Here is a 26,042-nt window from a genome sequence, read left to right on the forward strand (position 1 = left end):
GCCCAGGCCCAGAGTTCAGGCCCCACGACTGGACCCCCCCAAAAAAAATTAAAAAAATAAAATAAAAAGACACATATAGGTAGATACACTTCTATAATATGTACATTCAATATAAGTAAAAAAAATTATCCTCCTTATGATTCCACCATACTACTATTGGGCATATATTTCAAAGACAGAAAAATCAACATTCTAGAAAGATCTTGCATATCTATGGTTTTATAGCACTGTTCACAATAGCCAAATGATGGAATCAATGGAGCCATATATACATTCTAGATTATCATACAACCATAAAGAGAAATAAAAGCATGACATTTGTAGAAAATGCAATTAAAAGATAGCATATTGAGAGGTTAAGACAATCAAACAAAACATTCTGTGTTTTCATTCATACGTGGAAGCTAGACCTAAAAGACACTCTTATTCAGACATGTATATGTGTGTATATACATATACAATGGAAAACACATCTATGCCTCAGATTCGAGTAATATTAAAATGTAATAAAGGATTACTAGAATAAGACATTCATCTACAAATGCAACCTCCTACCTATATTCTTTATCCACCTGTCTCAGTAATTACCTGATAGACCAACAGGTGTACATCTGTAATCAGGAAGATTTATGGTAATGAACGCATGAGAGATTCATATGCAAGGCAGCCCATGAGCCTGGGTAAGCACAGTTGTAGTGGATGATCCACATTTATTACTATAAGTGAGATGATGGTCCCTAACAATGCACACAACGCCAGCATAAGAAAGGGCCAGTGACAACCTTGATACTCACCGATACGTTGGCACTGTCACTGCTCGCAATCTCTGCTGCCTTCTCAATGATCTGTTTAAAAAGAAGTTGAAGTTAAATTTTACTTCTCATACTTGCAGCATCATAAATATAAAGAACTTGGCTGGGAAGGTGGCTCAGTGGTAGAGCGCTTGCCTTGCATGCCTGACTCCCTGGGTTCGATTCTTCAGCACCACATAAGCAAAAAGAAAAAAGCCAGAAAGCGGCGCTGTGGCTCAAGTGGTAGAGCGCTAGCCTTGAGCTGAAGATCTGAGGGACAGCGCCCAGGCCAAGAGTTTAGGCCTCACGGCCGGACCCAAAAAATAAAGAAAATAAAATAAAAAATAAATAAATATAAAGAACTCTACTTTGACTACAAGAAACTACATATGGCCTGGGATTTCTTTGCTTTATAATAGAAACATGAATTTGAAAAGAAAAACAGTACTTTCCAGGTACCAGTGGCTGACACCTGTAACCCTAGCTACTCAAAGAAAGCTGAAATCTGACCATCAAGGTTTACAGCTAGAGACCCTTGTCTCCAATCAACCAGCAAAAACAACTAGGCTGAAGGTGTGTGGCTCAAGTGATGGAGCCCCCGCCTGAAGGGAAAAACAAAACTGAGGGAGAGCACCAGGCCTTGAGTGGAAACCCCAGTACTGGTACACAAACACACACACCCCACACACAAATAAGAAAAAGAGTGCTGTTAACTCCTGATAACAGGAAAACAATGAGACTGCCACTCCCAGAGAGAACCTAGCTTCTGTGCAGATAAAATTACTTTTCTTTCTTTCTTTTTTCATGAAATTTTACTAAGCATAAGAATAAGCTTTGTCCATTATGCTTTTTCTCAATCTTAGATCTTGGAAGTGGAGGGTGGGGCTGAGGGTATGGCTTGGGCTAAGCACTTCCTACCCCAAGCCCTGGGTTGGATCCTCAGCACTGCCATTTAAAAGGGGGGCTTAGCAACAAGGGAAAGCCTAAATGTATTTTGCAAATCCATTAAGTTAACATAGGAAGCTCCTTCTTGAAAACAGGGTACTCGCTGGTCCAGCAGGAAGAACTCTGGGTACCCTCTGAGTACTGCACGGAAAGATCCTTATCACGTGGCTGAGTTAGGCAATCCTCCATAACTACTGTGCCCTATATTCTCAAATATAGACAGAGTATAAACAACCATAGGCTTGTTATGATGATAAAATGATGATTGCAGTTATTAAAGCCAAGCAATAACCATAAACCACATCTGACTTGAAAAGCAAATGCGAGTGATTACAACGGGCAAGCATTAACCTAAATGAAAAGAACAGGACCTGTGGGAACTCTGACCTCTTACATCTGGGTTATTTATTTTATAACCATATGTAATATGGGTGATTAAAGGAAACTGATTAAGCTGGGCGCCAGAGACTCACACTTGTAATCCTAGCTACTCAGGAGGCTCAAGTCTAAGGAACACAGTTCCAAGTCAGCCCAGGCAGGAAAATCCGTAAGACTTATCTCCAACAAACTACTCAGAAAAAGCCAGAAGTGGCACTGTGGCTCAAGTGGTAGAGTGCTAGCCTTGAGCACTGAGGCTCAGGGACAGTGCTCAGGCCATGAGTTTATGCTACAAGACCAGAAAAAAAAATAAAAAGGAAACCAATTAAATATAAACACACTTAAATATTAACTAAAATCTCTATTCCTAATTGATCTTCAAGGCAGACATCCCACGGTATTAAAAAGGCAAAGGGGGCAGGGAATATGGCTTGCCTAGCAACCCCTCTACCCTGAGTTTGATTCCTTGGTACCACATAAACAATAAATGAAACTAATAAATGGAAAAATAAAAAGGAAAAGGAAGGCTGAATGGACAGTTGTAGATGAAATTTATTTTTACTTATTTATTTACTTTTGGTCGGTCCTGGGACTTGAACTCTGGGCCTGGGCACTGTCTCTCCGCTCTTTAGCTCAAGGCAAACGCTTTACCACTTGAGCCACAGCACCACTTCCAGTTTTCTGATGGTTAATTGGAGATAAGAGTCTCACAGACATTCCTGCCTGGGCTGGCTTTGAACCAGGATCCTCAGATCTCAGCCTCCTGAGTAACTAGGAATACTGCGCCCAACATTGTAGATGACATTTTAAAAAAACCTCTCTTGAAAATATGAATGCAGAAAATACTTGTACAGGATGTTATCTTTGTAAACTGCAAGCTCCAGCTCAGCCCGTCATTAAAAACCTGCTGGCCTCGGGCTGGGAAGGTGGCTCAGTGGTAGAGCGCTTGCCTTGAGCTGAAGAGCTGAGGGACAGCGCCCAGGCTCAGAGTTCAGGCTCCACGACTGGACCCAAAAAAAAAAAAAACTGCTGGCCAGTCACACGAGGCCGAGAGAGTGGCACCAGTCACCCTGGGTGATGGGGAATTTGTATCTAGGACAAGTCAGCCACCACAGAAAGGTAGCAGATGAGGAACAGAATGTGGTTGTTTTCTGCCCACTGTAAACTAAGATGCAGAGCTAAGGCTTTACTGCACAGAAGTTTAATTTGATTATAAATTACTAGTCAGGAAAAACTTCATTTTAGTGATGGTGGGGATGGAACTCCGGACCTCATGCATGTCCTTTCTTATATCAAAACTCTATTCTGGTTTCGTTTTGAGACAAAAATCTCATTACAGAGCTGACCTGAAAGTCACCATCCCTCCTCCTCAGAATCCTGAGTGCTGGGATTACGGGTATGTAACACCACAACCAGAATAACAATACTTTAAAGAATTTGAAATGAGAAAGTTACTTCATGAGTGGATACAACCCAGTTGAAGTAAAAAATGACGGAAGAAATATTGAGTTGCATAATATATATATATATATATATATATATGTTGTTGTTGTTGTTGTTCTGGTACTGGGGCTTGAACTCAGGGTCTCATGCTTGCTTGGCATGCTTGTTCAAGGTTGGCACTCTACAACTTGACCCACATCTTCTTTCTTTTTTTTTTTGGTTGGTCCTGGGGCTTGAACTCTAGGCTTGGACACTGTCCCTCAGCTCAGCTCAAGGCAGCACTCTACCACTTGAGCCACAGCACCACTTCCAGCTTTTTTTTTTTCTGCTTATGTGGTGCTGAGCCACCAATGACCAGCTTCTGAGACTCTTATCTTCACTCATCTACCAAAAAAGATGGAAGTGGGACTGTAGCTCAAGTAGCAGAGTGCTCACCGTGAGCACAAAAGCTCAGGGACAATGCCCAGGCACAGAGTTCAAGCCCTAGGTCTGGTACAAAAAAAAAAAAAAGAGAGAGACTGACCCTGAAGTCCAGAGATTCCACATCCTACTTAGTCAGTGATAAACCAAGCCTAAGAGAGTTTGAGGGCACCCCCTTCTGTGTGGCCTTTCCACTGAATCACACTGCCAACACATGGAAAGTTCTGACAGAAAAACTGACACACTGAGCTTGACCTCTAAAGACACATTGCCAGGGAATAGAATACTCATGTAATTATTCCACACATTATGACCCTTTAAATAAATAGCTTACCTTATCAAAAGGAGGGTAATAGTATGGCTGTTTTTTATTCTCTGGAAACTTTATATGCAAGGCAGTTGCATTTTCAGTGTATGGATTTGTCTGAACAGTTCCCATTGGATTCAACATTTCTTCAAGTTCATCTGAAACATGCAAATAATTTTTGATTATTAGGAAAGCGCTTTTAAAACTAACCTTAAAAAAGAATCCTGCTATGGAGTTCATCCCGTGAAAATGGCCTAGAAAGTGTGTCACTGCAGAGAGTTTGGTAATCACTTCTATCAGTAAGTGTCTAGTTACTTGTTAATGCCTGAAAATAATTTCAGTGTGAGTCTGTAATGCATCTACCATGAGGAGGCTCACAAAAATGGACTGCTACTTTTGCTCCTTCATTGTGGTTTGTCTTCTCCATCTCTTGGTCTACAACATCTCTTGGCCACCTGGGTAATGCACATTCACAGATTTGCACATGGAATTTTAGAACTGCAATGAAGTCAGAAAACTCTGGAGTTCAGAGAATACAACTTTCTAATTTTATAGGTAACTAAATTCAGGATGAAAAAGCAATCTAAAATTTCCCATATATAAACTTACGTCTTAGGCTGGGAATGTGGCTTAGTGGTATAGAGTGTGCTTCCCCAACATGCATGAAGCCCTGGGTTCGATTCCTCAGTACCACGTATACAGAAAAAGCTGGAGGTGGCACTGTGGCTCAAGTGGTAGAGCACTAGCCTTGAACAAAAGAAGCTCAGGGGGTCTGGGAAGGTGGCTCAGTGGTAGAATGCTTGCCTTGCATACATGAGGCCCTCGGTTCGATTCCTCAGCACCACATAAGCAGAAAAAGCCGGAAGTGGGGCTGAGGCTCAAGTGGTAGAGTGCCAGTCTACAGCTTAAGAGCTGAGGGACAGCACCCAGGCCCACAATTCAGGCCCCACGACCAACAAGAAACCATAAAAGAAGCTCAGGGACAGTATCCAAGCCCTGAGTTCAAGCCCCAGGATGGCCCAAAAAACAAAAAAGAAAAAGTAGCTGGGCCATGGTGGTTCACACCTATAATTCTAGCTACTCAGGAGGCTGAGATCTGAGGATCATGGTTCAAAGCCAGCCTGGGGGAGAAAGTCCCAATTAAGACTCTTATCTCCAATAAACTACTCAAAAAAAGCTGGAAGTGGCTCTGTGGTGGCACTAGTAGTAGAACACTAGCCTTGAGCAGAAAGAGGCTTAGGGACAGTGCCCAGGCCTTTAGCTCAAGCACAGGACCAGCAAAAAAAGAGAGAGAGAGAGAGAGAGACAGACAGACAGAGACAGAGATGGAAGTGGCACTGTGGCCTGAATGGTAGAGATAGAGTGCTTGTTTGCTTTGGGAAAAGGAGCTCAGGCCCAGAGTTCAAGCCCCAGGACTGGCCAAAAAAAAAGAAGAAGAGGAATAAGACAAGGGGAAGATACTATTCCTTATGAGAATTTTTGTGATTAAAGCGAGAACTCATTCAGTGAAGTAAAAAGTAAAAAAGTACAGTCAGAAACAAATCATTTTATGAATGTATTGAAGTGATCTGTATAAGTCTGGTTGGGGATACGTCATAAAGACATAAAATGATGACTTACTTAGTAAAATGCTAGGATGGTGAGTCATAAAGAAACACAGGGCAACACGAGGGATTAGGATAGAAATCTTACCGGGAAATGAAGACCAGCTGTGCAAAATTATGTCCCCAGACCGCAACTGTCCTTTAAAGTCAAAAATCATCGTGTTTACCCATGCTACAGGGTAATGCTGTTGAAAAAGACATCACTGTATAAATGCACTAAGAATAAACTTCAAGGCACGAACCAACTCAGGCCCTGTTTCAATGGTATTTCTAGGAATTTCTTTAGAAATGAACACGATTCCCCTACCACCACAAAAAATATCACCCAAAATGAAAGGAAGATGCACATGGAAAAATGACAGACATATTTATACCAGCTAAGGAAAACCTAAATGCTAATTAACATACCACAATAGAAATCTGCTATGCTTGCTGTACAGTCTTTGACAATGATTAGGAATCTCTAATGACTCAAGAAAAAGTATGAGGGCTGGGAATGGGGCTTAGTGGTAGGGTCCTTGCCTAGCATACATGAAGTCCTCGGTTCGGGTCCTTAGTACCACATACACAAAAAAAGCCAAAAGTGGTGCTGTGTATGGCTCAAGTGGTAGAATGCTAGCCTTGAGCAAAAGGAAACTCAGACAGTGCCCAGGCCCAGAGTTCAAGTCCCAGAACTGGCAAAAAATAAAAAAAAGAAAAGAAAAACTATGACACAGAGCTTTTAGCCTGTATCAGATTTTTTCTTTGGGGCACTTATAGATCTAGGTCCCCAGAAGTGGCAAAGAAACAAACATTGCTGATTCTAAGCCCAATGTGGTGGCACAGTACTTGGGGGTCTGGAAGGTCAAGGCTAGTTTGGGCTACATAGAGACCCTGTTAGTAGGCAGGTAGACATCAGCCTTTATCCAAAATTTCAAAATCCAATTCCAATTGAAAGCAACAAAATTAAAGGCTTCTTCCTAACTAAAGGGACCATAGCAAACATGGACAGAGGTGACAGGCAGTTAATAAGTCTTATTTGCCATATACACCATTAGTATTCATCCTTCACCTCATAGTATGGTAGGCTTCACCGCATGCCTGCATCCCAGACCCCAGACTCTAAAACACACACAACCATATCTGCATCCAGAATGTTTTAAGTGACTGTGTACCAGTTTTGTATTGGTTTTGTTTTTGTCAGTTGTGGGGCTTGAACCTGGGGTCTGGGCTTTTTTGCTCAAAGCTAGCATTCTACCACTTTCAGCCACAGTTCTACTTCCAAATACGCTTTGGGTTTTTTTTTTTTTGTTTTTTTTTTCTTTGGTCAGTGTTGGGACTTGAACTCCGATTCTTAGATCTCAGCCTCCCGAGTAGCTAGGATTACAGGCATGAGCACCAGTTAGAAGAGTTTTTTTGTTTGTTTGTTGGTTGGTTGGTGTTTTATTTATTTTTGTCAGTTGTGGGGCTTGAACTCTGGGTCTAGGTGCTGTCCCTTAGCTCTTCAACTCAAGGCGAGCGCTCTACCACTTGAGCCACAGCGCCACTTCTGGTTTTCTGGTGGTTTATTGGAGATAAAGAGTCTCACAGACTTTCCTACCCAGGCTGGCTTTGAACTGCGATCCTCAGATCTCAGCCTCCTGAGTAGCTAGGTTTACAGGCATGAGACACCAACATCCAGTTCTATACTGGTTATTTTTAAAGCATCTTTTTTTTTTCTTGTTAAAATATGTGACCTCCCTGAAAGTAACATTGCCAAAAGAACATGACATAATCATGGAGACTGAATGTCATCTTAAATCAATTCTCAGGGATCAAAACTATGTGATATACTTTTATTATACTTCTCAATTACTTCAAACAGCTTTGAAAACTATTTCACTATATAAACTATTTTCACAAGTTAGAATATCATTACCACTTTTCCAGCTTTCCTGATGGTCTGGTACTTAGCAGGATTAATAGTTTTAGTTGATTTCTTCGTTTTTACTTTATCCAAAACTGCATAAACAGCAAAACATAATCGAGCCATTCGTGGCAAGTCACAAGTATTAATATCAAACTCCAGTGGCTCATTCCAGATGTGATCATTTTTCCCTGATATTTCTGAGCTGACAACGGTTTTACACAGGAGCTCTGTACCATGGAAAAGGCCAGCCCTGACATGAACCTACAATGGGAGAAGAAAAAAAAAAATGCACAAGGTCATGAATATTTCACAACTGAAAGGACTGTTCTACAGAACAAAGAATGATGTCCTAAGAGCAGAGACACACCGTCCTTTAGAAAGCCTGTGTCTACACAGCATCATAAACTATGGTGAGTGTGACCTGGTTTTCACTTAGTAACAGGCCAGCTACAAAATCTCATGGGGTGGACACGCCAGAGGTCCCAGTGGTTCAAATAGTCTAAAAAAAAAGCAACAATGCTAAAAAAAAAAACACTACCAGGTGCTCATTACCACAGACTGCATTTAGTTGGGGCCTTTCTACTCTTCTGTATAGTTGGGAAAGAATGAGTGGATGAGCAGGCCATTCTTCCTATTTCTTAATAATTTATGAGTTCGTCATTTATAAGTCAATAGCTAACTGAAGACATATTCATATCCATGATGACCTAAGAAGTCACTGACCTTTTCTACCCCTAAGGTCCACTTTCGAGGTAAGATAATACAAAGTACACATACAATGTCTCAGAAAATTTTACTCACGTGTGTGTGCGCACGCGCGTGTGTGTGTGTGTGTGCACGCGTGTGTGTGTGTGGCCTCACTGTCTCTAAATCCAGAGATGAGTGGCTAAGGAGAGCTGAAAACAGAGCTAAATGACTAGAATGTATATCAGTATTCAAATAAAGACAGAGCTAAAGGACTAGAGGTGAATATTGGTGGAAACATGCTTGCCAAGGATGCACAAAGCACTGGGTTCAATCCCCAGCACTGCCAAAGATGGAGGGCGACTAATTCTGAAATACATTGCAATGATGAATTAGGTGGTACAGAGAAGATCAGTGGAAGTTGTTGATCAATAAGGGAGGGGGCAGGAAAAGAGAAAGCAAAATAGCAGGTTATTCTGATCAAAATGAAGTATCTGCATTCTTGAATACTATCGTCAACCACTGGATTTACACAATAGCAATGCAAGCAAACCTTTACATCACCTTTATATACTATACTCAAAGTATGTAAATGATGAGGAACTGATATTAGCATATTTTTTTTGGGGGGGTCCGGTCGTGGGGCCTGAACTCTGGGCCTGGGCGCTGTCCCTCAGCTCTTCAGATCAAGGCTAGCGCTCTACCACTTGAGCTACGGTGCCACTTCCGGCTTTTTTTCTTTTTGCTTATGTGGTGCTGAGGAATCGAACCCAGGGCCTCAGGCATGCAAGGCACGCGCTCTAACCACTGAGCCACCTTCCCAGCCCTGATATTAGCATATTTAAAGAGACAATCAGCACTTTTGCTCAATGGCTAGCAATCTATCAACTGAGCCACGCCTCCAACCTCCAAAGAAAACTTTTTTTTTTGGTCAGTCGTGGGGCTTGAACTCTGGACCTGGGCGCTGTCCCTCAGCTCTTCAGCTCAAGGCAAGCGCTCTACCACTTGAGCTACAGCGCCACTTCCGGCTTTCTGGTCGTTTATTGGAAATAGGAGTCTCACGGTCTCTCCTGCCCGGGCTGGCTTTGAACCGCGATCCTCAGATTTCAGCCTCCTGAGTAGCATGAGCCACCAGTGCCTGGCCCAAAGAAAACTTTTTAAAAGGATACTTTCAGAAAGAAATGCAGCCCAGTCAGACTTAACTTCTGGATTACAATCCAACACTCAATTCATTATGACCTTGTAAGACCATAAGCATAAGCAAAGAACCTACACTGTAAGCTGCACATAGTAAGCTCAAAGTGTTATTTTAAACTGCTAAATTTGTAGTTGTCGCTATGCTGGAACAAGGTGATATATAGGATGTCTATGAACTTTAAGAAAATAAAATTAATAAGATAAAACAAAATCTCCAGACAAGAGAAAAACAAGGTTTTGCATATATATATTATATATATTTGACATATATATATATATGTATATGTCCACTAAGGAAAATAAATTTCTAAATAAAAGTCTTTAGATGGTTTGAACAAATTCTTTCAAACATTAAAGAGGAAAAATTTTATGAAAACATTCAGAAAGTAAGAGGAAGGAAAGGCTTTTTAAATCATCACTAAAATAGACAAGTTGACAGTGAACACACACACACAACTAAACCATCTGGGCTGGGAATGTGGCTTAGTGGTAGAGTGCTTGCCTAGCGTGCATGAAGCCCTGAGTTCAATTCCTCAGTACCATATAAACAGAAAAGGCCAGAAGTGGCACTATGGCTCAAGTGATAGAGTGCTAGCCTTCAGCAAAAGAAGCTCAGGGACAGTGCCCAGGCCTTGAGTTCAAGACCTAGAACTGGCAATAAATAAACAACTAAACATCTATGCCGGGCATGGGTGGGCATACCTACAATCCCACACAGGAGGCAGAGACTAGGAGAATTAAGTACAAGGCTAGCCCAGGCAAAAGTTAGCAAGAACCTATCTCAGAAACAAATACAAACAAAAGAGCTAGGGGTATAATTCATGAGTTAGAGTACTTGCCTAATATGGAGGCGGCCCTGGGGTGATAGGAAAAAGGGGAGGGAGGTAGATATCTAGGTGAGAAGAAGACCAAAACCCTTACCTTAATCACAGCAAACTCCAAGATTAAGTTGTACACATTTACGGTGTACTACATGCATTAATATATACAACTACATAGTGATTACTATACTCAAGTAAATTAACATACCTAGCATCACATATAATTTTCCTCCTTCCCCCCCCTTTTTTCCTGGTAAGAGTACCTAAAATCTACTCCGCAAATTTTCAGTATGTGCACAGTATTATTAACTGAAGTTATCATATTTTCAGATCTCTGGGACTGTTCATCCAAGATAACTATCTTTGTACCTTTTGGCCTACTTTCCTCCATTTCTCACCTCTCAGACCTGGTAACTACTTTTCTACTCTGCTACAGAATTGTTAATATCTCTGAACAAAAAGCAAGTGGGTGTAGTGAATACATCTGTAATCTCAGCATTCAGGAGACTGAGCCAGGAGTTCTAGGCCAGCCTGGGAAGCATAGCAAGAGGGAAGAAAAAAAATCAAGTGACTGGTAATTTTTTGCCAAGGTTCCGTTGAGTGTAACTTCATGCCAACAAACATGTCCAACTAACTGAATCACTTTCTAAGATCACAAAACTATTCTCTTAATTTCCTGTCCAACAAAATAGGGAAAAACGAATGTTTGCCACTCAGGCAAAATGTCTCATCAGGTCTTTAGCTAATTGTATAGAGTTGTGCAATAAAGCCCCACGTGTTACCCACTTGTGGTCTAGAATGTAGTCATCTATTTTCCTCCATGCTCAGCAAGTTTAGGGAAAATAAACGCTAAAAGTGGAGGCTGAGCACAGCTCGGGGCAAGGCTGAGAGGAGGGGAAGCTTGCACAAAAACTTATGACCTGAGGTTGGGGGTTTAAATTTCACTTGCCAAATTCCTGATCTAAAAGCAAGCTTCTCTACATGATGCATGCTGGGAAAATGAGGATCTTTCCAGTAGGTAAACAATACTTCAAAAATACTCAGTAGTCTTAGGACAAGTGGTCGGTCAGGTTCCATCTCATGTAATGGATGGAAATGTGTAAAACTTAATCCTCATGAATTTTACTGAGTCTCCCAGGGAGTTCTTCAAATAGCACAGCAGAGGCAAAAGCCCATGTGTGAAAGTACTCACTTTTACAGTTTCTTCTGTGTTCAGCTTGTTTCCTTTTACCAAGACAATTTGGAAAGGGTTGTTATTGTCCCAAACATGCTGTAAAAGAATGAAGTACCGAGATACTTTAGTGAACATAATGAGCACTCTACCACAGCACCAGCTGTCTGTCACTGCACCACAAGCGTGAAGACAAGCTCTGTCCCACAACTGGCAATCACAGGGAGTAAATGTAGCATTGCTGAGCATGCTGTGGCGGGCACAGCCCCAGGTTTGATTAACTAGGAGATGATTAACTGCTGAGACAAAACAATAACAACAACAATCCTAATAAGCTAAGCGTTATAGCCACTAGCACTTGGTTTTGATGGTAAAATGAAACACAGGCAACATTCCACCACTGCTAAGAGCAGTACTGAAAACTTTGCAGAGATTGACTACTTATATTACTATAGCAATATTGTCAAAAAGAATGTAAATATGTAAAGATTGAGTCAGTGGGAAAATATTAACTTTATATAAACAAAAACCATATCTACTTTATACAAATATATTCTGGGGGGAAAAGCAGTGCCCAAAATACTGAATACTGAAAGAATTACAGGCAAATCATATCAAAAACACTAATTTGAGCCAGATGCAGTATACACCTGTAATCTCAGCACTTGAAAGGCTGAAGCAAAAAGATAACAGATTCAAAGCCAGCCTGTACTATACAGCAAGACCTTGTCTCAAATATGTAACAAGGGCTGGGGATATGGTTCAAGCACTATGGCACTTGCCTACCAATGCCCTAGTTACTTCAATTTCCAGTTTTATTTTAAGTGAGTGAAGGAAGTATGTGTGAGACTTAGAATTTCCCAGCAAATCACATGGCTTTGGGGTTAGGGAAGGTTCCCACATGAAACTTACAGACACAACGCGTGTTTTCTTCGGTGGTAAAGGAAGAGGAAGGTTAGATGAATGTCGGTTTACAGCAGCCTCTATTGCAATCATTTCCTGCTCATACATTTTCTTGATCTTGCAGCATTCCACCAGTATAAAATGGGGTAGGGATCTGTTCATTACACAGTTCCGGATATACTACAGTGGCAAGAAAGAAGGAGGTATGTATGGACTTCCAGGCAAACACAGAAATCAACAGAAAGAAACAAATTTGAGGGACTAGGAATGCGGCTTAGCGGCTGAGTGCTTGCCTAGCATGCAGGAAGCCCTGGGTTTGATTCCTCAATACCACATCAACAGAAAAAGCTAGAAGTGGTGCTGTGGCTCAAGTGGTAGAGTGCCAACCTTGAGCAAAAGAAGCTCAAGGACAGTGCCCAGGCCCTGAGTTCAAGCCCCAGGACTTGCAAAAAAAATAAAATAAAATAAAATTGAACACCACCATACCCATGGTCCTGCAAAAGCATACCTTAAATAATTCACATCAAGAGTTAAGATCATTTGTAATTGCTACATAGTACTAAGCATAGTGACAGATGCTTGTAATTCCAACACCTAGGAGGCAGAAGCAGGAGAATCACCAGTTGGATGTCAGCCTGTGTCAAAAAATTCTAGGCTGAAGATCTAGCCCATTGATGTAGCACTTGCCTAGTATGTACAGGGACCCCCCAGTTCCATTCCCAGCACCACAAAAACAAACAACACAACACATAAGGGGCTGGGAATGTGGCTTAGTGGTAAGAGTGCTTGCCTAGCATGCATGAAGCCCCGGGTTCATTTCCTCAGTACCATAGACACAGAAAAAGCTGGAAGTGGCGCTGTGGCTTAAGTGGTAGAGTACTAGCCTTGAGTACAAAGAGGCTCAGGGACAGTGCCCAGACCCTGAGTTCAAGCCCTAGGACCAGCAAAAAAAAAAAAAAAAAAAAAACACTAAACATAAAATAGCTACCTTGTATTGAACACTGAAATTTTACATGTCAGTGTTAATCTTCACAGCTATCTAGGAGAGAAACTATTCCTTCACTAACAGCTAAACTACTCATAACCCAGAAGGGGTAAATCACATACCTGGGATGTGCAAGACCTGGACTTAAATCTACTAGTCAGATGCGGAAGTCATACTTCAGCCCATCAGCCAGAAAGGTGAGTATGACTCCCGCACGGCAGGTGGATCCCTGCCTAGGATCCGTGAGGCGCCCTTTAGCAGTACACAGTTCTAGGTGTGCATTCCCAGCGGTCTCCCTAGCAAAAGGATACAGGCCATCCTTGCCTCAAGTGGTTTTCGGGGTGGGGGCTGTGGGTTTTACTGGGTTCTGTGTGGTTTTTCTGTAGGCATGCCTTTTCTTACATCAGGAAGAAAAGTTCCCATATGTACCTGGAACTGAATTAGTGGGTGGTCTCCAAATACATACTCCACTCTCCCGCTGACTTGCAATACGTAGTCGGAGGGACTGGCTTCATCTTCCTTTCCATGGATAGTCAGGCGTTTCTGGATAGCCAATTCATTTACTTTGATAGGAGTCATATTAGGGGATACTTGAAAGCTGAACACATCCTACAAACACAGAATGTTTAAGAGAGAACGTGAACTTTATACTTGTGCTGGAAACCACCACTGAAATTAGAATATAGTAGTATGTGCAGGTGTGCCTATTTGTTTGCATGGAACAACAAATACTAAACAACAATAATTACGCTTTCTACTTAAGTAGATTTTTCTACATTCTGTGTGCCCACATAAAAAATTGTCTGAGACAACTGTCTATGACAATCTGTAAGTCACTTTACTATATACTGAGTGCCACACCTCCAGCAGTAAGATTAGTATTTAACTAAGGATTACTCTCAGGTAACGGGTCTTAGGGATTTTCTTATACACATCTTTCTCTAAAATGCTACAAAACCTGGGGTTGGGAGGATTGCTCAGTGGTATAGTGCTTGCCTAACATGCACGAAGTCCTAGGTTCAATTTTTAGCACTAGAGAAAAAAAAAAAGAATAATGTGTATGCTAAACACTGGTAAGAATAGTCCTTTATAAAGATTTAACTATAAATTATCTATTCTGTGCAAATGTACAAATGAGTACTAGGGATGGAATCTAGGTCCTGTGTATCCTGAGCAGTACAATGTCTGCTCATCATAAAACTCAATGGAAAAAGAAACAGTACAGATGAATTCATAATCTGGCATAGTAACTTCACACCACATGATCACATACCACACACAGGAAGCAACCCTCAAAACCCTCAAAGCAACCAACTACAATTCTACCAATTCTACCAAACTCTATATTGACCTGACATTGATTTCTGCAGTATTTTTCACTAAGTCACCTCCCTTTTTCATGGGGTATCTCCAAGTCAAACTGGTTCAACCTAAACTTAGGGTGTTTTCTGTTATTTCTAGAACGTGTTACACACCACCTCACCCATCTTTGCTGAACATATTAATGACAGGATTACAGCCTGCCTTCCCTCTAAAATAAATCAAAAAAACAATACAATATGTACAAGTTTAAAACTAGAAGACAACAAAAACACAATAGAAGAAAAATGTTTGTGGGGTAAATGATAAGGCACTCATGCTCACCAGTTAGTGGGGAGATGGCGGTGGGAGGGCATCACAAGGAAATAGATTTATATATAATTCAATTTTATACAAACCAAGGACTTCAAAACTGTGTGCAAGGCACGCCACACCAGCAGTCCCCCATTCAATAATACATATGGGATTTGACTTCCAGGACTGCTACTTTGTAAAACTGAGATGACAGGCCCAAGATTCTATCCACCTCATTTCTATATGCCACCTGAAGGCTGGCTCATCCTGACGATACAACATCCACACGGTGTGGTGGCGTTCACAGCAGTGGCTCGCTAGCATTCCTACTAGCCTCATGTTTTTTAAGCCCAATGAACAACTTGTTACATCACACTTTATTTTTAGTTTAGTGTTCCCTGGGTGCTGTTTCTCAGCAGCTGACAGTGAAGTGGGCAAGTGAGATGCCTACAGAAGCAGGAGGAGGGAGAGAGGGGGGATTAGGATGCACCAAGATGGAGGAGGCCGCCAGATGCCTTTATTCTGACGATGTCACTCTTGCATTTTTGGTGACAGGCATTCATGAAATTCCACCAGTAATAAATGAAAATTTGGGGTTTACTTGGCCAAATACAACTAAAACTTCTATGTGACTGCTCAAAACAATGTTTACAGCTTAATAGTTTGCTGGTTTGTATCATCCAGAAGTCCAGGAGCTCATCAGGATATGTCTAGCCTCTAACAAAGGAGACACTAGCTGAGAATCGGGCACGTGGAAGACCACACAGACACTATGGTGATGGGCAGAAGTCACAGAGGGCAAGGTGGAGTCTAAAATATTTTGATCCCAACTTCGACCACATGCCTGTGCAGTGAGGATACTGTTCTTCAGAGGCAAAGCCTGCGCACCTGCAGTGGATGGGTTCGTGCAGAGGCTCAGGCCAGCAGGGACCGTGGAAAGAATTAAGAGTCTGACCACACGCTCTCAAAACTCCACGACTGCCTGGAATCCAGGAAGACTCCACCCTCTTCATCTCTTTCACGTGCCCTTTACTATGATGGTTATATTAACATTTGTATATCCCGGGAGAGATTTAACCCATCTATAAGGAAAGTCAGGCTGACCCAGAAAGGCAAATTGTACTGAGCCACTGTTTCCATATTGAGTGTTAATCACTTTTCAGCAGTAATGTCCCTATTCTACCTCTCTAGCCCTTGCAGAAATCCCTAAACAGTACTGAAAGGATATTTAAAGTCTTCACTCAGAAGAAATTTCTTTTTTTGTTGTTGTTTTTGTTTTTTGTTGGTTGTAGGGCTTGAACTCTGAGACTGGGCACTGTCCTTGGCTTCTTCAGCTCAAGGAGAGCGCTCTACCGCTTGAGCCACAGCGCCACTTTTGGTTTTCTAGTGGTTTATTGGAGATCAGAGTCTCACGGACTTTCCTGCTGGGGCTGGCTTTAAACCGAGATCCTCAGATCTCAGCCTCCTGAGTAGCTAGGATTACAGGCATGAGCCACAGGAGCCTGGCACTCAGACGAAATTTCAAGCACATTATAATTTGAGAGATGATAACAATTGTATTTTCTCTATATAAGAAGGGGAAAATGCCAGAAGGCAAGATTCTTTATCACAGCTACTCTAATTTTTTTTTTTTTTTTTGGATAGTCGTGGGGCTTGAACTCTGGGCCTGGGAGCTGTCCCTCAGCCCTTTAGCTCAAGGCTAGCACTCTACCACTTGAGCCAAGCGCCACTTCAGGTTTTCTGAGTGGTTTAGTGAAGGTAAGAGTCTCACAGACTTTACCTGCCCTTTTCCTGCACAGGCTGACTTTGAACTGATCTCACCTTTATGAGAAAAATTTAAAAATAAATAATAAAAAGTCTCTCTATGATTGAGGTTTTCAATACCTCTTTTAACTGTAAAAAACAACTGAATAGTGCAATTGTACAACACTATTCTAAACCAAAAATAACATGTGTGCAGTAGATCTATACTGCTGTACAGAATTTTAAACATCCTTCCCATCTTAATCTGTAATGCTCTGACACGTCCCAGACAGAAGCCATATTCAGGTGAAAAGCAGAGATTCAGTACCAAGAATTTCCTTCAAAACCACGGTGATACCTGACTGTTTTCAAAGTGCACAGCCACGATGAGCTTTCCTCCATAGAGTTTGTCTTCCAGGTTTTCGAGGACGGATGGCTCGTGCTCTGGTGGGTACGTCTGCTTCAGCCAGTCAATCCACGACAATCCCACCAGAGACTGAATTTTTTCCTCGCTGAATTTGCGCATTTTTCTCCGAAATTCATTCACTTCAGGATCCTTCAAGGCATCAAATTCATGTAGACCTAAACACATTTTGTAAAGGTGTCAATTTCAAAGGCTGACAATCATAAAAGAAAATCAAAGTACTTTCAACCAGAACTAACTTGGATGTTTGGCTTTTCATCACACAGACAAAATTAGAAAGTATCAGGAAAGATCTCTAAAGAAGTCAGGTGAGGGCTGGGAAGGTGGCTTAGTGGTAGAGTGCTTGTCTAGCATGTATGAAGCCTGGGTTCAATTCCTCAGTACCATCATAAACAGAAAAAGCTGGAAGTGGTGCCGTAGTTCAAGTGGTAGAATGCTAGCCTTTTTTTGTTTTGTTTTGTTTTTTTGGTCCAGTCGTGGGGCCTGAACTCTGGGCCTGGGCGCTGTCCCTCAGCTCTTCAGCTCAAGGCTAGCACTCTACCACTTGAGCCACAGCACCACTTCCGGCTTTTTTCTTTTTGCTTATGTGGTGCTGAGGAATCAAACCCAGGGCCTCAGGCATGCAAGGCAAGCGCTCTACCACTGAGCCACCTTCCCAGCCCTAGAATGCTAGCCTTGAGCTGAAGAGCTCAGGGACAGTGCCCAGGCCCAGAGTTCAAGACCCATGGCCAGCTAAAAAAAAAAAAAAAAAGGCAGGTGACACAATAAATACTAAGTCAGCTCAAACTTAAAACCTTTAAAGCAATATGTACTACATACCTGCCATATAACACTAAAATTTGTAATACACAATATTTTTTTTGGTGGTGGTGGTCATGGGCCTTGAACTTAGGGTCTGAGTGCTGTCTTTGAGCTTTTTTGCTCAAGGCTAGCATTCTACCACTTAGAGCCATTGCACTACTTCTGACTTTCTAGTGATTAATTGAAGATAAGAGTCTCACAGACTTTCCTGCTCAGGATAGCTTTGAACAGTGATCCTCAGATCTCAGCCTTCTGGGCAGCTAGGATTACAGGCGTGAGCCATCAGTGCCCAGTGTAACTATGCAATTTAAACCACCTAAAAAGACACACACAGGGCTGGGAAGGTGGCTCAGTGGTAGAGCGCTTGCCTTGCATGCCTGAGGCCCTGGGTTTGATTCCTCAGCACCACATAAGCAAAAAGAAAAAAGCCGGAAATGGCGCTGTGGCTCAAGTGGTAGAGCGCTAGCCTTGAGCTGAAGAGCTGAGGGAAAGCGCTCAGGCCCAGAGTTCAGGCCCACAACCGGACCCCCAAAAAAAAAAGAAAAGGCACATACCTTTCTTTACAAATCCAAGAAGAAACAATTCAAATATATGAGAAAGGCTAAGAATTTAAATGCTGCTCCAAAGGGTATTAAAAAAAATAAGCCTACAAAGTTATTTCACAGTAAACTGTGTGGTGGAAGGGGGGGGTGCTTAAGAACATCTGTACCTTCCTGTAAACTTTTCTGGGAACCTAAAAATGCCCTTAAAACAGAATCTTAGCTGGGCATGGTAGCACACCTCTGTAATTCCAACACTAGAGAGGCTAAGGCAAGATGACCACAGGTTTAAGGCTATCTTGAGTGATACAGCAAAACCCTGTGTGGGGGGAATGGCAGGGCACACACTAGCACAGAGACAACATTCTGTGGATACAATATGATCTTTGCGGATAGCTTTAGCTCTGGACTGTAAATGGGGGAGACTCAAGCATCTAGAGCATTTTGTCTATCACAACCGGTACACATTCTTTCTGTGTACAGATAATACAGATTACACACAAGGACACTAGATACCATATGCACCTAACAAAAAAAAAATCTTTTATCCACTACAAGTCACATCTACTCCAACTTCTAAATGGCTCAACTCTGTCCATGCCTCTCAGTTCCTCCACCAGCCTGCCTCTAACTAATCCTTTGCCGTCTCTTCTTCAGGTCACTGTATGTCTGTAGGTATCAGACATAAGCTCTAGGATCCTGTGGCAATGTCTCATTGCTAGAGGAATTTCCAAACATTTACTCTCTGTTCTGCACTTACCTTATTCTCAAACTGTGAACACTGTTGGTCCATGGACAGCATGCACTTGGAAAAGCAGTAACTCTTATACATTTAACAACAGGTATATTAGTAATCCATGCTAGGAACTTTTTAATTACCTTTTCCTATAAGGACTCCAATTTTTGAGTCCAGTTTTTCTGCTGGGTCACAACTTCGCGTCACTAACTTGAGAACTGGGAGAAAAGGCCTGACATCACAAAGCCTTCGCGTCTCATCTTCGAGCTCCTCGTAAACAGCAGTTTGATTCACACATGCAAACATATAGGAGTCAATTTCCATGAGCAGGTTGAACATTGGGTAGTGGTGAACTTGCTTCCATAGCATCTGCAGGAGAAATAACACCTTCTACAACCGGAGTCCTGGCACAGGAATCCAAGAACACTCTGCAGCACTGCATACAACTCACACCTCCAATGGGCAAACCAAGTACACAGTACTACAGGCCTGGCGAGGTGAATTCTAAGCCCTACCATAAGTATAACATGTAAGGGGCTGGGAAGGTGGCTCAGTGGTAGAGTGATTGCTTTGCATGCATAAGGCCCTGGGTTCGATTCCTCAGTACCACATAAGCAGAAAAAGCCGGAAGTGGCGCTGTGGCTCAAGTGGTAGAACAGCCCCACAACCAACAGGAAAAAAAAAAAAAGGAATAACATGTACACACAATGGCTGGAGGTGTGGGTCAGTGATGAGAGTACCTGCCTAACCATTTTCAGGCCAGCTATACAAGACCCTGTCTTCAAAAAACAGAAAACAAAGAAACAAACACAAGAAAGAAAAATCTTCAGTACTTAAAAAAAAAAAAAAAAGAAGAAGAAAAAAAAGAAAAAAAAAAAAAGCTTGGGTAAGAGGTTCTGGAATTCAAAATGAGCCTGGGCTATATTTTGAGTTCCAGGCCAACCTGAGATGCACAGCAAGACCCTATTAAAAGACAAAAAGAAGAAAAACATTAAAGAGAAAGTTTAGAAAAGCGATTTCATATGCATGTTGGTCTTTGGTAGACAATTCTTCCCTGAGAGTCAGCATGAGGAGGAATGGGACCAATCACACATCATGAGAGAAAATTAGTATAACAAGTTCAAAGACAGCCACTTAAAAGATTTTTAACTCAACTCTGACAGTTTTAGAAACCCAAACAAACATTTCAAAACAGCTAATGTAAGCCAATTTTTCTTAATTCAGTTGTCACTTGTGACCTAAGATCTAGCCTCAAGTGGGAACAGTATAAGCTTGGCTGAGGTGTCCATGAAACAAGACATGGACCAAAACCTTTCAAATATAATGACTTACAGGTTAAACTTCTCTCCAACTTCCCAGGATCTACATAAATAAAGTGATGCAGAGAATAGCCATGGGAGTCCAGAACTTCTAACCAGTGGCATACCTGCTTAATAGAAGAAATGGTAGCTTCCCGGGGTACCTCCAGCTGGACGTAGATGCCAGTGGGCAGAAGGAAGTCCACAGGGATGGAGCCATCAGATGCTATGTGTGAGTCCACCGCCCAGATGTCAAGGATGTCTGCCATAGCAGGAGGCATCATGGGGCTGAGGCACACTCATAACCATGGGGCCCTAGGATTCAGAGCAAAATACACTGACCAATGTTAATAGGAAAACATGACAAGCCAGCCATTTGGGAGGCTGATGCAGGAGGATCGCTTGAGGCCCTAAATTCAAGGTCGGTCAGCTTGGGTCACACAGAAAGACACTTAGAAAAATGTGTGTGTGTGTGTGTGTGTGTGTGTGTGTGTGTGTGTGAGTGTGTGTAAGAGAGAGCGAGCCTGCATTCTACAATGAAACCTTGAATTTCAATATAATCCAGAGGCAGGTTCCAACAACTCATCCCTATAATCCTAGTTAATTAGGAGGCTGAGATCTGAGGATCATGGTTTGGCTACTCATGAGATTCGTTATGTCCAATTAACCACCAAAAAAAGAAAAGAAAGTGGAGCTATGGATCAAGTAGTAGAGTGCTAGCCTTCAGCAAAAAAAGCTGAAAGACAATGCCCAGGCCCTGAGTACAAACCCCAGGACTGCTATGCACGTGTGCGTGCATGCGTGTGTGCACACATGTGCGTGCGCACGCGTGCACACACACACACACACAGATGAATTTTAAATAACTTCAATTTTCCCAATAACTTAAAACACAATTGTCAGATAAAAGATATATTTAGGGGCTGGGAAGGTGGCTCAGTGGTAGAACGCTTGCCTTGCATGCCTGAGGCCCTGGGTTCGATTCCTCAGCACCACATAAGCAAAAAGAAAAAAGCCGGAAGTGGCGCTGTGGCTCAAGTGGTAGAGCGCTAGCTAGCCTTGAGCTGAAGAGCTGAGGGACAGCGCCCAGGCCCAGAGTTCAGGCCCCATGACCAGACCCCCCCCCCAAAAAAAAGAGATATTTAGGGCTAGGTGTTAGAGTGCTTTCCTCGCATGCATGAAGCCCTGGGTTTGATTCCTCAGTACCACATACACAGAAAGGGCTACAACTGGTGCTGTGGTTCAAATGGTACGAGTGCTAGCCTTGAGCCACAGAAACTCAGGGACAGTGCCCAGAGTTAAAGACCCAGGACTAGGGAAAAGAGAGAGAGGGGGAAAAAAATTTAGGCATGTATCTATAACATGCACTGCAAGGGAAAGAGGGACCTTTCTGGCAGTTTGTCAGACCAAAGCAACTTATTACTGCTGGACAGACCTTATCCCCCTAGTTTGCCTGCACCCTGATTATTTCCCTAAATGCATCAAATTAATGCGATGGCAAGGTATAGGGGGAGACTGCTAAGGACACCAAGTGACAGGCAGGACAAGAAGGCCTAGGCACCCCCGCATGGTGTGGGACCACAGACACAATGGGGTGCCGTACACATCAAAAGCTGCAAAGACTTTCAAGACCACATCACAAGGAAATGGTAAACACTGGAGAATGTTTACCCTGAGTTAACCATTATGCAACATATACATATATGGAACATTACAAGTTACTTTTAAAAAAATGAAACAAGCGGTATTTTCTTTGTTGCTATTTTCGTTTTCTTTTCTTTTTGTCTTGTTTGTTCATTTATATGTCTTTGGGAGAGTAAGGGGAGCACAGAAATGGAGGGACCAAGGAGGAACAAATGCAGCAGTGGTACTCACTAGACACTAGGCTGATAATGAATTATACAATTTGTGGATGGAGATGCAAGGGAAAAACTGGGAGTGAGGGAAGGGTTGACACTGTCCCCCCAAAAAAAATTTATATGTACTCTTTCCCCGACTTACGAAACTGTAACTCCTCTACACATTACCTTTATACGGAATAGGCAATGCTGGCCTTGTCTAGCCTTTGAAGACATGGCAAAGGAGGTCTACTTGGTAGGAGAAGTAGTTTGATTAGAGCAGTTCATAAAGAGCAGAGAGCCAACAGGTAACCGAAGAGCCGGCAGGATGAGGAATGGGACGCTGTCAGCATAGTAGAGACCCCAGGGACATGCTGCAGACAGAGGAGTACCCCCTCCAACCTGACTTCCAAGATGAACACTTGAGCTGAGACAACAGGAGTGAAGCAAAAATACAGAGACAACTGCGGCTTGCCGAACCCCCGGTACACTTTGGTGCCTCCACCCGGACATGTGTTTGAGTCAGAAGACTGGCTGTGTGGTGAGCTGCCTTTCTTTTTCTTGCTCCAGTGGGGATGCCCTGATATGCTCCAGCGTCAGGTACACATGACTGTGGATGTTAAAGCTCTTCCTCTCGTTTCCTGCTGGCTCTTGTTTATGAGTGCCACCACAGTGGGCAGGAGTGACTGAAAGTGAGTGCGCTCACAGAACCACTGTGACAGTGAGTCATAAGGCGCAGTGGACCGGCGCGGTGGAGGAGCTGGTGAGTAACCAACGGGCCTTCACATCACATCTAGGAACTGTGCCAGTGCCAGAAAGCCATCTGGATGGCAAACAGCAACACGAGAAGAATTTTAAATAGCTTACAGCTGGAGAGAAAGCTCTACTCCACGCTCTGCACAGTGCAGCTATTTCTGCCAACTGTCATTTCGAAAGTTAAGTTACAACCCATAAAAATTAAAAGAGCATCCTACAAAGGCTGGGATTTCTTCCCACCCGTTCCAGGATTACTCCCCTGCATGGTGATTTCAGTTTGCTCTGTACAACTATTTATTACTTGCTTGTGTGTTTTGAAGCTTTTAGTTTGGGGACCAGTTCTCCTCTTGGGCCATCCAGCCAGGAATGACAAAATGCTTCTGTGAGCAGCTTTCGTGCCTGCCTCTCAGTGTTCAGAACACTGAGGAAGTGTCTCTTCTTGGGGACAAGTCATCTTATTTTTTGTCAATCATGGGGCTTGAACTCAGCGCCTAAGCACTGTCCCTAAGCTCTTTTGCTCAAGACTATCACTCTACCACTTTGAGCCACAGCTCTACTTCTGGTTTTCTGAGTAATTCATGAGAGCTAAGAGTCTCACAGACTTCCCTGCCCGGGCTGGCTTTGAACCATGATCCTTAGATCTCAGCCTCCTGAGCAGCTAGGATCACAGGTGTGAGCTACCAGCTCCTGACTACCAAGAGTTCTTTCGAGAGGACACAGTAAGCCAGGGGAGGTGGGCAGGTCTAGACCTTTACCAAAAGGAAAGAACCTCAAGGCAGTCTGGTGCCCAATGGGCTGACGTGCAAGAGAGGGGTGGCCCTTTAAGAGGCCAAGCCTAGCAGTTTGATGGAGCACTTGCCTTTGAGGGAACAGCTGAAGTTTTCATGGGACCCCAGTTTTGTTCTTGCAACTGAGCTGGCCAACCCACCCCATGCTCAGGCTTCAGATTTTGCCAGGTGAGCAGCTGTGGGGCAGGGGCCAGGCTGACGGCTGTCTGATCTTGACCTTCAGGCAGCACCAAAAAATGGAGCTGAATTAATCTTTTTTCTTTAGGCATCACCCAGACATAATGGAAATAAGCCATGTGCTGGTGGCTCATGCCTATAATCCCAGTTACTCAAGAGGCTGAGAACTGAGAATCATGATTCAAAACAAGATCAGTCAGGAAAGTCTGTGGAACTCTTATATCCAATGAACTACAAGAAAACCAGAAGTGGCGCTGTGGCTCTGGTGGTAGAGCACTCACCTTGAGCCAAAGAGCTCAGGGACAGCGCCCAGGCCCAAAGTTGAAGCCCCACAACTGACAATAATAAAAACAACAACAATGATGATGATGATGATGATGATAAAATCAACAACAATAGAAGTAAAAAGGGCTGGAAAGCATGGCTCAAGAGATAGAGCACCTGCCTGGCAAGTATGAAGCTCTGACTTCATATCCCAATACCGAAAAAAATGTGATTTTTTTTCTATTTAAATTTAAAGGTTGAGGCTGAGACTGTGGATCAGTGGTAGAGTGCTTGCCTGGCATGCATGAAGTCCTGGGTTCGATTCCTCAGTACCACATAAACAGAAAAGGCCAGAAGTGGTGCTGTGGCCCAAGTAGTAGAGCTCTAGTCTTGAGCAGAGAGAGGCTCAGGGATAGTACCCAGGTCCTGAGTTCAAGGCCCATGATCAGGAGAAAAAAGATTTAAAGGTTGAGTATCTTATCTGAAATGCTCAGCACTAGAATCATTTTAAATTTTGGACATTTTTTTCCATGATGGGAATTGAAGACTAGGGCTCAGGTATATTAGGTGAGCACATGGCCACTGAGCCATTGTCTATCCCTGATTTTTTTTTTCCAATTTATTGTTGTTTCAGAGGTGATATACAGTGGGGTCACTTTGACGTACATCTGGAAATAAGAACATTGTCTTTCAGGTAGTGTCATCTGTTCCCTCAGTCGATCCCATTCCCTCTCTCCATCTCCACCCACAAGTTGCACAGTTCCCTTTCATCAATGCCCTGTGCAGCTGTGCTCTACTGCTGCGCTCCCTTTCTGATTTTTAACACCCGCATGGAATGAGGAATCTATGGGATGGCACTCGAGTCTGGACACAAACTTTAATTATGTTTATACATACTTCTGTACCCATGGCCTAGAGATAAATTTTACACACCGCTTGAGTACGTCTACTTTTGGACTGTGAGCCACCACACCGTGTCAGGTGGGGAATTTCCCATGTGTGGTCTCACATTCGAAGTGTTTGGCAGCAGCTAGGTGTGGTGAGACCTGGTGTGTTTGAGACCCATGTGGGAACACAGTGAAACGTTGTTTCATTAAAAAGAGAGAAACCCTTTCGAAGGACCGGGGATGTAGCTCAGAGAAAGCACACTTGCCAAGCAAGCACTAAAAAGAGAGAAACCCTTTCGAAGGACCGGGGATGTAGCTCAGAGAAAGCACACTTGCCAAGCAAGCACAGGACCCTGGTGCAATTCACAGCAGACCAAAACAAATACAAAATACAAAAATTTTAAAAAAGTTTGGATTATGAAGCATTTCAGATCAGGACACTTAACCTGTACTACCACACAATGACACCTGAAGTATGTATACTCTATGTGTTGTGTGTATAAAACTAGGAACCTACTAGGCAAAGCTGTATTTCACAGCATGCTCTTACACTGGCAAACTCTTTAGAGGACAAGGCGGCTGTGTCCACATCTTTACGTACCACTTCCTCCATCATGTGGCAGTCAAAAGGCTACGTGAG

The 26,042-nt window shown here is 42.8% G+C and overlaps 1 protein-coding gene across 1 annotated transcript in view; it reads right to left on the reverse strand.

Moving 5' to 3' along the window:
• The window catches only part of Pik3cb (phosphatidylinositol-4,5-bisphosphate 3-kinase, catalytic subunit beta), a 61,266-nt gene that overhangs the window by 22,072 nt on the left and 13,152 nt on the right, over positions 1-26,042 (reverse strand). Inside the window, exons 3-12 of the mRNA XM_013034680.1 lie at positions 20,821-21,007; positions 19,538-19,763; positions 17,253-17,476; positions 13,967-14,146; positions 12,562-12,732; positions 11,671-11,748; positions 7,786-8,037; positions 5,977-6,073; positions 4,312-4,442; positions 795-845 (exon numbers count right to left, since the gene is read on the reverse strand). Of these exons, the coding sequence (XP_012890134.1) occupies positions 795-845; positions 4,312-4,442; positions 5,977-6,073; positions 7,786-8,037; positions 11,671-11,748; positions 12,562-12,732; positions 13,967-14,146; positions 17,253-17,476; positions 19,538-19,763; positions 20,821-20,976 (1,566 nt within the window). The 5' untranslated portion in view covers positions 20,977-21,007. The remainder of the gene's footprint in view (positions 1-794; positions 846-4,311; positions 4,443-5,976; positions 6,074-7,785; positions 8,038-11,670; positions 11,749-12,561; positions 12,733-13,966; positions 14,147-17,252; positions 17,477-19,537; positions 19,764-20,820; positions 21,008-26,042) is intronic.

Source organism: Dipodomys ordii, unplaced genomic scaffold, assembly GCF_000151885.1.
Source record: "Dipodomys ordii isolate 6190 unplaced genomic scaffold, Dord_2.0 Scaffold193, whole genome shotgun sequence".
Taxonomy (NCBI): domain Eukaryota; kingdom Metazoa; phylum Chordata; class Mammalia; order Rodentia; family Heteromyidae; genus Dipodomys; species Dipodomys ordii.